Source organism: Typopeltis vanoorti, chromosome 16, assembly GCF_054136105.1.
Source record: "Typopeltis vanoorti isolate ZY-2024b chromosome 16, IOZ_Tvanoo_1.0, whole genome shotgun sequence".
Taxonomy (NCBI): Eukaryota; Metazoa; Arthropoda; class Arachnida; order Uropygi; family Thelyphonidae; genus Typopeltis; species Typopeltis vanoorti.
This window is the reverse complement of record NC_143564.1, coordinates 42278258-42296062: the sequence shown is the minus strand read 5'-3', so window position 1 is coordinate 42296062 and position 17805 is coordinate 42278258. Positions and strand designations below refer to the sequence as shown.

At 37.3% G+C, this 17805-nt stretch overlaps 1 protein-coding gene across 1 annotated transcript in view; it reads right to left on the bottom strand.

The window, feature by feature from the left end:
• Nup54 (nuclear pore complex protein Nup54) overlaps positions 1 to 17805 on the bottom strand; it is a 166128-nt gene that overhangs the window by 119366 nt on the left and 28957 nt on the right. Inside the window, exon 4 of the mRNA XM_090406142.1 lies at positions 5489 to 5590. Within this exon, the coding sequence (XP_090262268.1) occupies positions 5489 to 5590 (102 nt within the window). The remainder of the gene's footprint in view (positions 1 to 5488; positions 5591 to 17805) is intronic.

The following is a 17805-nucleotide window of genomic DNA, read 5'->3' as shown; positions in this document are numbered from 1 at the left end:
CAAGAATGATCAATAAGGTTTTAGAAAATACAAAGACAGAGTGCTCCTTGATAGCGATAATCACTAAACAGAAGTTAATGTACTTTGGACATATTATGTGAGCTGATGAATAACAGGAAAAGGCAGTTGTGTTGGGGAAGATTGAGGGAACGAGAAGAGGAAGACCACAAAAGAGTGGGATTGAAACAAAAGAACTTACCAACTTGAACTTACAATTACTGAAAGAGAGGACAAGAGACTGAGTGGGATGGAGAGCTTTTGTTCACAGGATCACAAGAGTCGAAAACAACTGGATGGCACATAACAACTGCTTGATATATCCCATTTACACTGTAATGTAATGATTAAAACTGTAATGTTTTGAAGAGCTTTTCCTCTTGGCACCTTGTTATATGCCTTTTCCAGCTCTACAAAACAAATCCTTGTATTTGTTTCCTAAGATTTCTCCATTTGCCTTGAAGTGAAACTCTGATCCTTACGATCTCTATTTGGCTTGAATCCAGCTTGTTGTTCAGCAAGCTTCATTTCCATTCCACAATCCTTCCTAGCCGTTTCTCAAGTATGCTTGAATAAATCGTACTACAAACACTCAGTAGGGAAATACCTCATTAAGTTTTATTTCCCTTTTTATAGATGGGTACTATGAGATTTCTACTCCAATCATCCAAAATTCAACCATCTGTCCAGGTATTCTGTATTATGCAGCGCAGCCACTGCAAAACTTTTATAGTTTCATACTTGAGCATTTCTAGTCAAATATCATCTACCATAGCTGCCTTTCCACATTTCAGGTTTTTGATGGCCTTTTTTTTTTTTACTTCAATTATTGATATGTATTCCTGATTGCATTTATGTTTCAGTGTTTTCTATCACCATGCTGCCACTGCTTTTTTCATCTATCAACCTTTCAAAGTAATTACTCCAGACATCTAAAATATCTTTATCTTCAGTTTTCATGTTACCTTTATCATCTTTGATTTCATAGATTCCATACAGAAATTTAATACCACGTGTAGCCAATAGAACTATCACAGCCAAGAGATAAATACTGTGTGTGTGTGTGTGTGTGTGTGTGTAAGAATTTTTTTACACATCCATACAGTGAGACAGAAGTTGTGCACAACAGCTTTGTAAGGTCTGAGAAGGCACAGTCACAAAGATTTTCACATTAAGCCCTTTCAAAGTCAAACTTAGCCTTTTTAATAGTTTTGCAAGTGCTGTGGGCTTCAAGTGTAAGCTGTGCTTTTCTTGGACCACTGTGGCACAATTTATTTTTGAAAAATCATGGCTTTGATACTGGGTGGGAAGCGAAAAGAGAGAAATGAAGGCTCATATTTCAACAAGGATAATTTCATTAACAAGATCAAAAATAGCTGGAGAATGGAAATAGTAGTCTAACTATGAAAAGGAGTGAAAGTTTCAGAAATCTTCCTACATGGCAAAGTTATAGTACCAAATGTCATAATTTGTGAATGGGGTGGGGGAAGGCATTTTACTAGAGATGAAACTTCTATGAGGTTATCTGAATTACAGAGGAGAGGTCATCTCAACAATGTATCTGGAAAGAGATCTGGTTACAGAAGATTCAGGGTTGGTTCCGCGCAAGGATTGTCAGGAATTCTGGTTGGGAAATAAGCAGTTTGTTTTAGGTCACTGCTTACAGCGATTAACTCAGCTTATCTTCCAGTCTGGTCAGCAGAAATAAAAAAAATGGACCGAGCTGAAACAGTGGATATTAAGTCACCAAAGAAAATGGAATTATTAGGCTAGTTGGACTATAGGCTATCAAGATTCAAGGATAAGAAGTCAAAGAAGTCAGCCATATATGTTCAGAATTAGGCGAGTGGTAGATGATAGATGAATGATATAAAATGAAGCAAGAAAATCAAAAAGGGGAGAAATTCTTGTGCTTTTTTCTGAGATTAGAGAAGTACCATTCTGACATATTTGGTGGCACTGAAACAAAGGTGAAAAACAGGGCAAGATTCTTCTAAATAACAAATACAACATATGTTCAAGCAACAATAATCACGAAAAAGAAGGATTAGCTAAAGCCTTCAACATTAAACACAAGGATAAATTTCTTGAACACAGGCAATATAAAGCAATGGTCCCATGGAAAGTTCTGCTAAGGGAGAAATAGAAGAATTTTTTAGATCATTAGAAAAGGCAGCTGAATAAAGAAAAAGTTAGGTATTCACTGGAGATCTACACAGCATAGCAAAAACAAATACAGACACAGATATGTTCTGACTAAATCTAGAGATAAGAACAAAGCTATTAATAATGGTAAGTACCTGTAAGATTTCTGTTCAAGACATAATGACTAACACCATTTTACAATATAAAGATGTATACAAAATTACATGGAGAGAGGACACAAGAAACAAAGTCTTATTGACTGTTACTGGATAATAGTCAAGCATCACGAAGATATAACTATCTTCATGATGATTCAGGATGCAGGAGTACATGGGATCTGAAATAGGAAGTGATCCCCATTTAATGTTAAGCAGTCCGTGCAATTAGCCTAGTGGCTGTGTGCTTTGCAACCATATGACTGGGGAAGGAGTGTCCCAGGTTCGATTCCCGTCGAAGACGTGAGGATCTTCCTCAGCCATAACCAAGTTAGCTGGTCTTGGGCACGGGCAGTAGGGTTTTCCCCCAGTTTATCTGGGGTTTTTCATCCCACAAGCAGGCAAACAGGCCCCGTGAACACACACAGATCTACAGCCATAAATACTTAACCCCCCCATGAGGGGGCTCAACTCGTCCCAACAGAGACAGGGCAGAAAAAAGGGAGGAAACTCCAAACGAATAAATGTTAAGCAGAATAAAAATGAATTTCCTATTGAAAAGAAAATTATGTAAGGTTTTAAAAAGGATCAAAGTCAAGCAGCTTCCAGAGGTGAATTACAGATTCAAATATAACAATTAAATGAAAATTGAAAGTTTGAAAACAAAAACCAAACTTAGAAGACAGTAAAATACAAATAATTCAACTATTTATGCACAATTTTAATGAAGATGACAACAGCATAAGCTAAGCTGGTATGTTAAGAGTGAACCGAATTTATATGGAATAAGAGAAATTAGTCAAATCAATAAACTAACATCATACAAGACAGTCAGTCAAACCATTTTTGGCTTATGGATCTGACAACTGGTTTAGAAATAAATGTTCAAAGATTGCAGACCACAGATATGAGACTTTTTGAGAAAAATTAGGGGAATGAACAAATGGCACAAATCATATTAAAAATGAAGACATCAGAAAGGCAGTAACATGTAAGCAGAGCTAATCAAAGGTGATGTGGGCACTCATAACAGAATGTGAAAGGAAAGGTTAGCAAAATAGGTGCCTGTTGCCAGGATGGAAGGAAAAAGCCACAGAGGAAGATCAAGTTCTAGCAGGACTGAACAGTAAGATGTGCTTTAAAAGACAAATATATGATCTTACAATACTTGAGTCCTGACAAATAAGATTAATTTGGAGAAAAACTATCCAAAAGAAGTCAGTAATAATGTTTTTTTATGTTATACTATACAGTATCCTATACACTCCTTCAAGGAGTATCAGAAATTTGACGATATGTGGAAGTAATTTGGCTTCTGCTGATACCAGGATAATAGCTTGTCCCATCCTTAACTCTGATCTGAGTGAAGATTATGTTTACTGACTTTTTTTTTTTTTTTCGTTTTTCCAAGTACAAAACCTTAACTTATTATTATGTGACACCTCCAGGGAGTCCAAAGACTCATCGAGGGAGAGTGTGCCAACAGCATCAAACGATTGATCCACTTACAGCTACTAACCCCGCTCAAACTTGCTTAACTTTTTGCAAGCCATTAGTAGCAGAGGCTCTACCAATCGAAACCTTTGCTGGCAAAGGTTGGCTGATTGCTTAGAGCTCATGAAGAGAGAAATTGCTCATTACTTACAGCTTGTGAAGAGAGGAATTTGTTCTATTACTGAATTTTACTTTGACAGCAAAGAGTGTTACAGCGCATTGGCAGAAACCCTCCTCTTGGCAAAAATTTTTGAAAGAAGAAATACTTATCTTCTTTGTGCTTCATGGCACATATGGCCAGGATCCATTTCTTCCAGATACCTCTGTCCTATGCCAAAAAGTTTGGCTTCTCTCAAGCTCTTCCGGCCAGCTATTCTTCTTTAGGCTTTCCCTCTTTTCCAGTTTCCTTCTGGGAAGCATGTCAAGCACTCTAGGAATCTCTCTCTGCTGTCCATTCTCAGCATGTGCCCAATCCATTTCCATCTGAGTTTTTTTATTTCATCAATGATGCTTTGTTTTATTTCTTAGTCAGCTTTATAAGTCACTTCAGGCCAAAATATTTTTAATATTTAATACAGACATTTTCTTTGAAAACTATTTAACTTAACTTCCTGTTTTTGGTCAGCTTCCATATCTCTGAACCATATAATAATATGGCCTTAACATTGCTACTGAAGATCTTTATTTTGGTTTTTTATTATTATACTGGGGGGGGGCTATGCCCCCCCCAGACAAAATATCAATAATTTAGTGGAAACCATGACAGATGTGTTGCAAAAATTTTCATATTCCTTTAGTTTTGTATGCTTATCCAATTTCACAAGGGTCTGGGAAGTGTGGGCAACCTGTGCACTTGACAAAATGTTCAATACACCATTCAACATTTTCTTTTAATACAATAAACTTAGAGTGAAATCTACTTTTTCTTTGTGGAGATGCTGGAGGTTTTGTAATGTCATGCACTTGACATTTTAAGTGCATGACATTGCACTTAAAATGTGAAAAAGATCCCTCTAAACAGATGTTTAGAGGGAACTTAAAAAAGATCCCTCTAAACATCTGGGTCATGTTTAGAGGGATCTTTTTTAGCAGCTGTTTCAGGAAGGATGGCATAATAGTTTGCACTATTACAGCACTCCAAAGAAAAACAGTCAAGATCATAATGTTCAATTATGATGAAATCATGTGGTTGGTGGAAGAGTCATATGGGTTTGTGTCCCTTTTGATATTTTCCTAACTGCCACCACCTTTTCAGCATAAAAGGACTTTGCACAGGTTTTGCATCCTGATATAAGATGTACTGTTCAGTCTTCTTTTGTATCTCATTTTCATTCTTTCACTTTTGGTATGATTGGTAGTAGGCTGGATGTACTCCCTTAAAGTTAATGCCTTTGTTTTTTTTGCAGAGCATGATATACTAGTGATATAGCATGATATACATGACATACTGTTGAAATACTAGTGGTGGTGGTCGGCAGTAGATGGCGTTAGTGTAGTTGCAGTCAGTTGGTGGATTGAGCAGTGGAGACAGAGTTGGAGAGCAGGTGCCCTCCCTCGATGAGTCCTTGGACTCCCTGGAGGTTTTTTGCAGTTAACACAAAGTTATTGCCTTAAGACACTAGTAATAAACCACATAAAAATTATTAACACAAAAAGTATCAATAAAATTTAAATATCAAACTGAGCCACCAACTTACTTGAATTAATCCCACCAAGTGTATTCCCTGTACCAATAGTCCCTAATCCACCTCCTGGCTGAGAAGCAAACCCCAAGCTACTTCCTAAACCAACATTCTGACCTGCAGATTTTATATAAAAAATTACTTTTAAAAAATAATGCTAGTTATCAATATTATTAACTGCAAAGATAAATAGCAATCATTCTTTAATAACACTAAAACATAATTTAACTATGTGGTGCTGCCTAATAATTTTTAATATGTATACTTACAAAACACAGCATATTCAAATATACAATTCTGATGGTCATTTGTCAATCATCAATAACATCATTGTAGTCTCCTTAAACTGACTGACTGCTATAGCAGACTTCCTTTTCTTTCTCATCTGTCAGATGATGGGAGCCTCTTATGAATAAAAAATCTTTGCCTCTGGCTCTATCTCTGGCCATTTCTGTCATCTCTCTCTCTCTCTCTCTGAATCTCGATGATTGTGACCTTTCCTTCAAAGACTGTCAGTTTTTTTCAAAGTTTCTTCAAAGTTTTATTTTGACATGACTCTTAATTGTCTTCCTCTATTAATTCCATTCAAGCTATTTGGTAATCAGTGACAGCATATTCTCTAGAGGTTGCTAAACCATCTTCATTGCTGTTTAAGAATTATATCTACGATATCTCTATGGTTTAATTTGCATTTGACCTGCTCATTTAGTTTTTTTTATGATGATTCCATACACGAAAGGTCACAAGACCTATGATACTACAGCACAATGTGCAAGCAAGTGATTAAGGATAAAAACGTAGCCTATTAACATGTTTCTTAAAGAGTGGGAGGTTGGACTCGTTGGGAAAGATAGTATGAGGAAGATTGTTCCAAAGAATAGAGGTGGATGGAATATTATTTATTTATCGTATGGTTTGTACACATGGTTAAAAGACAATAAGATAAAATACACATATATGATAATATGAATAAAAGAAAGTAAAACATCTACATTCAGGCAAATACAAATATGAAATTTATGACAAGCATCAGACAGAAGATTAATCATATTTTAACATTTAGGTTTTTAATCCAGTTGATCGCCTCTGGGGGATAGGTCAAAGATATCCTTAAAGTCATCTAGATATGCCGTCAGCTCACATTCCTGTACTATATGGCGAATGGTTTGGGTCTCTGCTCCACAGGGACAGTGAGGATTTGGTATCTTATCCCACTTTGAAAGTAAGTCTCCACATCCATGGCCTGTATGAATCCTGTTAGCCGTCGTCCATATATTCCTGGGCAGGTCAAGTCCAGATGGTTTTTAGATGTTTATGTAATTACAAACTGCAGGTGATACTGCTTGGGACCACAGTACATCCCACCTACTCACCATATACTGTCATTCTGGCTAAGGATGATTACAGGTGGTTTTTATGGCAGGTCGTCTGGATTTTAGTCTATTAGATAAAGCATCTGGAATAAATTCATGTATTGGGAGGTTTTGTTATTTAAAATTCTTTTATATTCACGAAGAAAGGCTTCAGGTCATCGCAGTTCCAGAGGAGCAATATGGCTCAGAGTGGGGAGCCATTGTAAGGGTGTACTCCTAATGCAACCCATTATTAAATGCAGAGTGTAGTTATCCATACTGATAACTCCACTCCACTCTGAATGCCAATAAACTAGATGCTCAACTTAATTGACATGGTAACTATTGAGCCAGACAGGAGCACCATACTCTGCTGCACTGTAAACTAGACCCATGGCAGTGCACCGCACAGTTGTGGCACTTGAGCCCCATATAGTAACACAGAGCTTCTGAACTATGTTATTTCCGGTGCAAACTTTAGCAGTGATATTAATCATATGCTGTTTATATGACAGAGTTCTATCCAGAGTTATTCCCAGATATTTAGGTGTCGGATTAAACAAAATTAATGTTCCATCAGCATATATCTTTGGTTTTAGATTTGCAAGTCGGTTATTGAGGTGAAAGCAAGAACATTTGGTTTTACCAGAATTTGGTGTTAATCTCCATTTTTTTTTATTATAGAACTGCCATAAAGCCGACAGATCATTTATCAATATTTGTTCAGTTCTTTTTATAGACTTGTCGCTGATCACCAAAGCTAGTAGATTATCTGCAAAAGCAAACTTCCTGCTGGCTGTTTCAGGAATATCTGCAATGTAAAGGCTAAAAAGCAGTGATGCGAGCACCGGGCCCTGAGGTAATCCATTCTTAAGCACACTCTGTTTACTGGTGCTTCCTCCAGAGACTATCCTGAAGTATCGATCACACAGTAAGTTGTTTAGGAGATGATCCAATTTTTTACATGGGATGACTTTAAGAAATTTACATATGAGTCCCTCCCTCCAAATAGTATTGTAAGCTGCTGTTAAGTCAATAAAGACTGCAGTAGTCTTCAGGCATCTTTGAAATCCTGCTTCAATGTAGGTTTTTAAGATGAGAACTTGATCTGTGCAGCTGCGATCACTTCTGAACCCTGCTTGTTCTATTGGGAAACGTTCCAAAATTTTATCGCTGATCCTATGCAATATTAGTCTCTCCAACAATTTGTAGGTTGCACTTAAAAGGGCTATGGGTTGATAGCTTTCAGTTCTGTCTGCTGGCTTACCTGGTTTTAACACAGCAATGATTTTTGTCCTTTAAAATTCTTTAGGAACGCAGCCACTTTCAAGTATATCGTTAAAGAACTTAGCCAGCCACGATCTTGCATAAGGTCCCCAGTGCATCAGGAATTCATTATGAATATTGTTAAATCCAGGAGCCTTCCCCATTTTGATATTTTGAAATGCCGAGGATATTTCCTCTTGGGAAAAGGGTAAAGAGAATTGTTGATTCTTTTGAGTTACAGACTTCATAGACTTTAGTTTGCATTTTACCTCTTTAGTATGTTCTTTATCTATCGGAGCTCTAGAAAGCAAAACAATATGAGCAGCTATCTGATTTGGATCGACAAGAGGAGATTTCTTTGGTACAGAAGGGGCTTGAACCAAGCTTTTTAAGTAGCGACCAGGCTTTTCTACTAGAGTGTTTGAAATGTATGTTTTCAGTTATTTGTATCCACTTTTCCCTACGAGCAGCGTTGAGACTATGGAGCAGTTCTTCTCCTATCTCAGGATCCTTACTTCCAAGGAATTCCTGATACAGGGATTCACTTTCATTGGACCATCCAGGCACGTATTCTTTTCAGTAGCCCCGAGGAATGTGTATTTTTGCCACCGCTATAACTATTCCAGTGAACCATGTATAGTTTTTGTAAGTTGGGGGAATTCTTCTAAGGCGTGCGTCTAGATCTGCAGTGAAGTTTTCCCATTCAGCTTTTTGGAAATTCTATCTTGATCAAGGAAATGATGTTATCACTTCATTTGGGATAGTGCTGGCTATTTGGAAAAACCTCAAGAATACGTCTGAAAGTCTGTAGAGGCTGAATTTCACTATCAGTAGAGACGAATGTCAAATCTGGATTATATTCCTTATTTCAGGCTCTTGATTTAAAGATGCTTTTTTCCTTGGCATCAAAAACCAAGTGAAGACGGTGTTGATCTGCTCATTCAACTAATATTCCCCGTTTTGATCATTCCGATCATATTTCTAAGAAGTATGATGACTGTTGAAGTCCCCGGGGTACACCGTTGGGCGGGAGCATGTGTGTAGAATATCATTTGGCCAAACAGTTGCAGGTGGTTTATATACATTCACAATTGCAATGTCCGCTATTTTAACAGCAATCTTATGGATTTCGTCATCAGTAGAAGAAGATATTAGCACAGCATTCTCAATATCATTTCGGACATATATTATGTTGCTGTAGCTATGACTGTAAGTAATCCCGAGAATGTCATAGCCAGAGATTATTGCTCTAGATTTAACTTGATCTTCAGTTTCGATATGTGATTCTTGAATGTGAAGTAGATCAACGTTTTTTTTTCTCGTAGAAGTTTGGAAAGACATTGACATCTTGATGCACTAATACCCTCAACATTTAACTGACAGATAGGAATATTATGTCCAATATTCCATATCAGCTGGTTTGAAGAAGAACCGTTGTGAAGGTTTTGAGTTTCCATGTGTAAAAAAGGTCAGGAGATTGCACAATTGCAGAATGGTCTGGCCGCCAGTTGCTCTAGTTCTTTAGCATAACCCAGGGTGCACCACGAGGAGGCGAGCTAGAATTGCCGGATGGAATGAAGGAAGTTGATGAGATATTAGAGTTAGAGTGGCTAACACCCCCACACTGTCAAGCTCGGAGATGGACAGTGTGTGGGTGTTAGCCAGTAGGTGCTCTAGTTTTTAGATGGTTAGAACAATGGTAGCAGACAATTCAGAGGAACAACATCTATGAAAGTACCTATAGAAAAGGCACAGTGCTGAAACAGAGCACCTATATGATAAAGTGGCTGAAGGGAGTCTATGAGGAAAGGGTCATCTATTAAGTGAATTGCCCTCTTCTGAATATCATCAAGAATTCTCCTTGATGATATTCAGAACCAGTTCTGACCAGCAAGAATTATTTATGTTTCTTAAACATTTCGAATGATGTGATTTTCTGTATTTCTTTCTGATTGAGTCTCCATGTCGTGGAGGCTCCACATGTTGCCATAGGTATAATAAGGTTTTATAGAGTTTTAGTTTGAGGCTTTTTGAAATACTGTTATTTTTCCATACTTCAATTTATTCAATTTTAATTTATTCATAATAGATCATCCTATGTTAAGTCTGTATTTTATCATTTTTGTGTTGTTGATGTTATGAGTAATGAGACTGCCATGATATGTAAATTACTTCACCTATTCAAAAGTTTTGAACTCTTTTATTGTCTTCTCCAACTGTGCTCTAGATTCTGCAAGAATAATAATACTATTTCTATATTTAATGTGGTTGATATCTGTGCCATTTATTTGTAGACTCATTATTTGAGTATGGTTTTCTTTGAGACAGAGTAAATAAATTTGGTGAGAACTGGGCAACCTCTACATGACTCCTTTTCCTACTCTGAATTTGTCTGCCTTTATTTTTATTAAATTTGATAGTTACTTCGGTATCTTTATAATAATTTGTGGCAATAAAGGTTTGTATTTTTGAACCTAATGTCACAGATTTGAAAGTGTTTATCATGGAACATAATTTTATGTTCAATCACAGTATTAATTTGTTTAATATAAGACTAAGTTAACTGGCTGCCAAAGGTAGCAAACAACGGGAAAGATGTTATAGGTGGAACAGTATTCTTAGGCAAACACCACAAATACTCCAAGATCTAAACTTTTGCAACTAAAAATAAAGTAAAAAGCAAGATTTTTTTTATGCATGTGTGGATGACAATGCAACAGAGCAAGCATAAAAGAGGTAGAAGCAAGGTTGGACAAAAGTTATAGTCCACAGCTTTGGAAAAAAAAAAAATAAGAAGCCATGACTGAATTTGAAAATAATGCATGTCATCTACTTTTTGCCTTTCAAAATTAATTTTGGAGATGATAATTTTGCTTTCAGCTATTTTGAGCTTTCATATAAGCAGAAAATGAAGATGGATATTTCAATGAAAGCCAATTGTGATATACCCAGTTAATCTCTTGTAGAGTCCTCGGCACACTCCTTTAAGAACTACTGCTTATAAAATGGGAAATGAGTGTTTCCACAATTATAAGAATAGTTTCAGTGAAACATTCAGCAAAAATGTTTAGAAGACTGAAAACAATAATACAAGGAAACTAAGCAGAGATCATGCCAACCACCTCTCCTGAGGTATTCTTATAATGCTAGATGATATGTTGATACGAGAAGCTATGTACATTTGCCACATGGAGGAAGAAATCAGGGGATGAATAACATGCACAGTTCATTTAACATGCACAAACGGCCATATGGATAAAATATATCATAAATATAAGCTTTGCATCCATGTAATTATTGATGTATAAATATGTCAAGGCTGGTTCAAGTGGTTAAAAGAATCACTGGAGAATGAAGGTTATTGAGTATTCTGAAATGCATGCATGAGATCAGTGGTGACAGCAAATACGCTTTGGCATCTCTAACCACTAAATCAATACAAGAGGGACAGCAAATTACTTTACAGGCAAAACATACTAGTGGCAGTAGATGGTTTTATGTATAGTTGAATTGTGGTGTAGTATACAGATAGATGAAGGATTAAGTAAGTGGGATGTGGAGTGCTCCCCCCCCCACACACAATAAGTCATTGGGTCATATAGTAATAATGAGAGAGAATCATAATCCAAGGAGATCAAAAGGAGGAGACTAGGATGGACACTCTTTGACATGGTATTTCAGAGAACATTCACAAAGAATGTTTGTTAGGAAGAGCAGAAGTGATTTTTGTAGAATGGAAATGATTATTAATGAGTCTGGAACTGAGTACATATGTGAAGTTTTGCCATATGCCACATGCAATCCAGATATGTCAATCAGGCAAGCCAGGAGAAATCATGCATGTAATCTGAGAGGTAAAATTCTTAACTATTATGGCGGTTTGATCTCGTCTCATGATTTGAAGAAACAGCCAAGAACTTTTTCATGGTACAGCAAGTGAACTTCAGTATGAAATAAAAGTTTGCATGTGTCCATTGCCCATTTCTTCCAACAAGATTTTAAAAATACGTACAAAGGGCAGTTTGACATATTCTTAATAAATTGCAAAATTAGTTACTCATCTTGTACAATGGAACTATCATACATTTCTTCCATTCTGAGCTGAGACTCAAGTTATGAGTCTCAGCTCAGGCCTTTCAACAAGTGAAAGGCCTGGCCAATTAGGTGAACATTCCTTTAGCACATCTGCTGGTATTCCATCTGTCTCTATGAATAAATTTTTATTCTGGTTATGCAACAGCTCTTCAACCTCATTTTCATGAACCTCTAACTCTTCATCCAGTGTAGCAGTAGCACTGTGCACCATGTTACATACACCTGGTTGATATATCTTAGCAGTGTGAGCACTCATTAACTGAACAATCTCATTAGCTTCCGACACTCAAATACCATCTGCATTCAATAAAGTTATTCTTTCACATTCATTCTTTCTTTTGCTTGCGGCATGGCATAACGATAAAATTCTTTTGGATTGCCTTTAGCTTGCATGGCCAATTTCTTTACATGCTCTGATTTAGCTTTCAAGACAATACTCAGTAATTTTCTGGACTGAGCTTTATATATTTCATAACTCCTCTCACTCTTATTCTCACGATATTCTTTCCACATCATCTTCTTGTGGATCTCTTGCTTAATGAGGTTGCACATCGATTTCATTCCCAACCTATTTATTTTTCGAACACTAGGGATACATTCAGATACCACCTCATTTAAGCACTTTTTCAAAGATTCCCATGCATTACTGACATTTTTTCCATTCAGTAACTCATGCTATGGGACCAAAGATAATAGTTCAGCATGTAACCTGTTCTTCTCGTGGAAAGGCTTAGGCGTTGGTTATACAATCTTACTAAATAGCTTAAGGAAATTACAACGTACAATAGAATATACATTAAAATAAATTTTAACACACTTCCAATATTTCAGCAACTTCACGTTGCCATTATCACAGGAACTTAAGTACAAGATACGTGCACACAAGCACAACACACAGTAAATGAGGAACGAAGCAGGAAGCTATTCTTTCTACTAAAAGTCCTGATGGTGTCCCCTAGTGGGCAATGTTGGTATTCTTGGCCGATTGGGATGAAGGTCTTCTGATGTAGGTTTCCCAAATTTGGGGCAGTCTCATGCAACCAAATTTGTTGAGGTTTGGATTGTTTCTTAGAGCTGAGGCTGATTCCATGAATAGCCTTTCATATTTGAATTTACTACAGTGTATTATCGTGGCTTTCTTCCACCATATTCTATGGCAGGTATCCAGCACATAGTCTGCAAGACCAGAGTGGCTGCATTGGTGAAACCGGATGTAGTCCTTGTTCTAAATTCTGATATTAGCTATCCTGCCTGTTTGCCAAAGTAGGACAGCTTACAGCTGCAAAGGACTTGGTATACACTAGGTAGGTCTGGGGGGGGGGGGTATTTAGTGGAGCAGATAAGGGATGCCAATTTTTTTATAAGGTCTGTAACAAGAAGTTAAGTCATGTTTTTTTCAGGATTTTTGTAATTTTTTCCAAGGTGCCTCAGATATAGGGAATGGTGATGGATTTAGGATTTAGAGTAATCCTTCTTATGAAGGGGGAGAGGGGGTTGAGGTTTATTGGTTTTAATATTTTTTGGATTTCTTGGGGGGGGTTAGCCATTGGCAAAGAAAGTTGAGAATGTGGTTTAGTTCTGTGGTTAGGGCATTGTCATTTGAACAGATGTTTAGCCCTGTTGTGTAGTGTCTTAATGACTCCATATTGTTGTGAAGGGGGGAGGGGATTGTTAGTGAATGTATCTGCCTGTATGGGTAGGTTTTCTATAAACTGAGAAAACCAAGGTTCCATCAGGCTGGCGAGTGACTAACGTGTGTCTAAGAAAGGAAGGCAGTTGTTTTTTTCTTCTTCCAGGGTGAACTTGATTCTGGGGTGTTGGTTGTTTAAGTGTTAGGAAGGAGAAGAGTGCATCAGAGTCATTTGGCCAAATAGCGAACACATCATCAACATAACGAAATCATATAGTTGGTTTTTGTGGGGAGTCCATATAAAAGTTGGCCAAGGGTGGGGAGAGTGGAGAACCCATGGCTTCCCCTCTATTTGTTTTTAGAATTTTCCTTGCCAAACAAAATAGCCTGAGTTCATTGTGAACTGAAATACGGCTGTGATATCGGGAGGAAATTTAGCTTGGATTAGCTTTAAGGATTCTTTGAGTGGGACATTTGTGAATAGGGAGGAGACATCATAACCTGTTCTAATCAGAGCATCAATACAATTAGATACATCCCAAGAAAGCACAGTATGATAACTGTCACCAACTGGTGGTAAAATAGCCATATTCTTGACAGAGATTCCATCTGATGCTATGAGCAAATGCAACACTGTTTGATGTTGAGTTCCTTCTTTCACATGCTGCTTGAGAAAGTTGTTTTGCAACAATTCAATAAATTCCTCTTCTTTCTTATCATGAGATTTCTCTTCTACCCAATCAATATTTGGAAAATTAAAGTCACCCATAATGATCGCTCGTTTGGTACCCATAAGGCTAAATTGGAGATGCATTTCTTTGTCCACTGCAACTCAGCCATAGATCTGTAGCAACACCCTACCATATATTTCATTCTGTTAACCTCCACTTCACACTTGATAGACTCGAATTCACTGCTACATGAGACATTGTTACCATCACTGTTTTCATATTCCTCATTTTTTGCCATACAGGTTATTCGAAATTTAATTGCATCATTTGAAAGGGGTATCTCTGCAATAATATTCTTTGCTTTTCCAAGCATAATTTTTGATCGGTAATTGAAGTTTTCTGCCACAATATGATTCATGTTCTTAGTCATCAGTACTGATACTCTGTATGAAGTCTCTGTAGTGTTGGCATTTCCTCCAACCCTAGTTATGAAATGCATAATATTCTTATTATAGAGTTATTTCATTGCATTTATTCCGAAAAAAATTGCAGAGACTTTCCAATGAACTTCTTGTGTTTTGCCTTGAAAAGATGTGTCAATTTGGAGAATTTCATTGCTTTATTTGAACAGGTTTTATAATATGAAACACGGTATGGGTTGGGGTTTCTTTATCTCTGGTCCATGAAAATAGAAGTTTATAAAAAAATAAATGTTATTACCCCCCTTTTTTTTTTCAATTTTTTGTTTTACTGTCTTGTTGATCATCATTCATCACAATGCTTAAGTCAAGAATTTTGTTTAAGTCCTCATTTTTTGCAAATCATTCACATTAAGTAAATTTTTATCTTCACTGTTTCCTACTATTTTGTGGCCTAATCAAAGCCTTATACATTTTTTGTACTAATATTTTCAGTAAGTTCAACAGATTTGTGCTTCAAATACCACTTTTAATCCTAGATTCCACATTCCCTGTACAAAATCAATTTTTTTAAATTGACTAACCCTTTATGCTAATTAATATGACTGATGATTTAAAAATAGCATATTTCAAGTTATTACAGTAATTGTATACATATGGAAACACTTATTATTACCACCCCAAGACCTCATGGAGTCAAAGACTCATCTGGGAGGTCCTTTTATCACACACACAGCTCATCATACCGTGTTTTAAATACATTCAAACTCTTTGCAGACACCACATTCTCAGGCAAGGCATTCCGATCATTCACAACTCTGCACGAAAAAACCTGCCTCTGCCTCTCACTCCCCTACTCACACCCTCTTTATACAGTTTCCAGGGATGACCTCTGGTTCTCTCCTGGTCTCCCACTATTCTCTGTAAAACTTCTCCAGCATTGATCCTATAACAACCCCTTACCAACTTGTAGGTCTCTATCATATCTTCCCTCTTCCTCCTGTCCACCAGACTCTGCAAATTACATCTTCTCAATCTTTCCTCATGCTCGACATTCCAGAGGTCAGAAACTACCTTAGTGAGTCTCCTTTGGACCCTTTCCAACATTTCTTCATTCTTCTGAAAACCCAGTGACCAAATCTGGGCATAATAGTCCATGTGTGGCCTAATCAAAGCCTTATACAACGGAACAAGAATTTCCCTACTTCTACACGTCAGTGTCCTCCGCATCATTCCCAGAAGCCTTTGTGTTGTCTTCACAATTTTGGCGATGTGTCCCCCTAAATTTTAGATCCTTATCCACTATCACCCCCAGATTTCTTATTTCCTCTACCTCCAACAATATATTCTCACCAAGCATAAATTCTGCATCCCACCTCTGTTTTCCAAATTTTAAAACCTTACATTTTGCAACATTGAACTCACATCCCCATTTCCGTGCCCAATCACTCAATCTATTCAAGTCTTCCTGTAAGGCCACAAGCAAACAACTGAATATCTCCATCCAAATCTTCACCTATATCATTAATATACAAGTTAAACAGCAATGGACCTAAAACAGACCGGTGAGGCACTCCACTAGTGACTTTCCTTTTCCTGGATATCACTCCCCCATATACAACTTGTTGATACCTATCAGATAGCCAGTCTCCAATCCAATGAACCAATCTAATATCCAACCCCACCTGCTCTAGTTTGACTGTCAACCTATCATGAGGTACTCTATCAAAAGCCTTTGCTAAATCCAAGTATATTATTGTGTATCCTTTTCCTTTGTCCAAGGAAGCAGTTACTTTATTGTAATAAGTAAGTAGATTACTAAAACATGACCTCCCTTTAGCAAATCCATGCTGTCCATCAAAGATAATACCATTGTTATCAACCCAACTCTGGATCCCATTTCTCACAAGCTTCTCTAACTTAACCACAACACCTGACACACAGATAGGCCTATAGTTTGATGCTTGAGTTCGATCACCTCCTTTATGAAGTGGCACAATCTTGCCCTTCTTCCACTCCTTAGGAACTTGACCGAGTGCAAGACTCATATTAAAAAAATATGTCAAGGCAGGACGCTTGACATATTTTGATTACATCCTGGCTCTCCAGCGGTGGAAGACAAGCATCTCTGATGTGCATACTTGTCCTGGAGCAGATTGTGGTACAGACCATCAGCTGGTAAGAGCCAAAGTAAGACTAAGACTCCGAAAACTTCCAGGTCAGGCACATTCCACTAGATTGGATGTTAGAGTAATTCCTAGTGGATTCACAGAAGAAACATCAACTCGGCTAGATGAGTTTTTGGAGACCAATGAGGAAATCTCACCAGAAATGCTTTGGGAAGGAGTCAAGATGATAATACAGGATACAGCGAAGACGTATCTCGGCCCAATCAGAAAACCAAGAGACCCATGGATATCAGATTCAACATGGGAACTAATCAAAAGAAGGCAGTTGGAAAAACAGAGACACAGGGACCAAAGAATACAAGAGATTACATAGAGAAATCAGAAGAGCCATCAAGCAGGACAAGGAAAAGTTCTATACTAATAAATGTGAAGAAATAGAGTTCCAGATGAGAAGGCATAATTATAAAAGGATATTCTTTTTAGTTCGTGACTTAAAGCACAAGTTTAAGCCTAAATTGAATGTCATCAAAGACAGGAATGGATCTTTACTAACAGAAGAGTTGGAAATCAAAAACAGATGGAAAGAATACTGTGAGCAACTGTACAAAAGAGTGGATAAAGAAAATGTGGAGTCCTCCCACCAAGAAAATTTTGATTTGGAACCTCCTCCACTGAGGCATGAAGTTGAAAGAGCAGTTAAACAGCTCAACAGCAATAAAGCCCCAAGTGCAGATGAAATTCCAGCAAAGTTAATTAAGGCCACAGGAGAT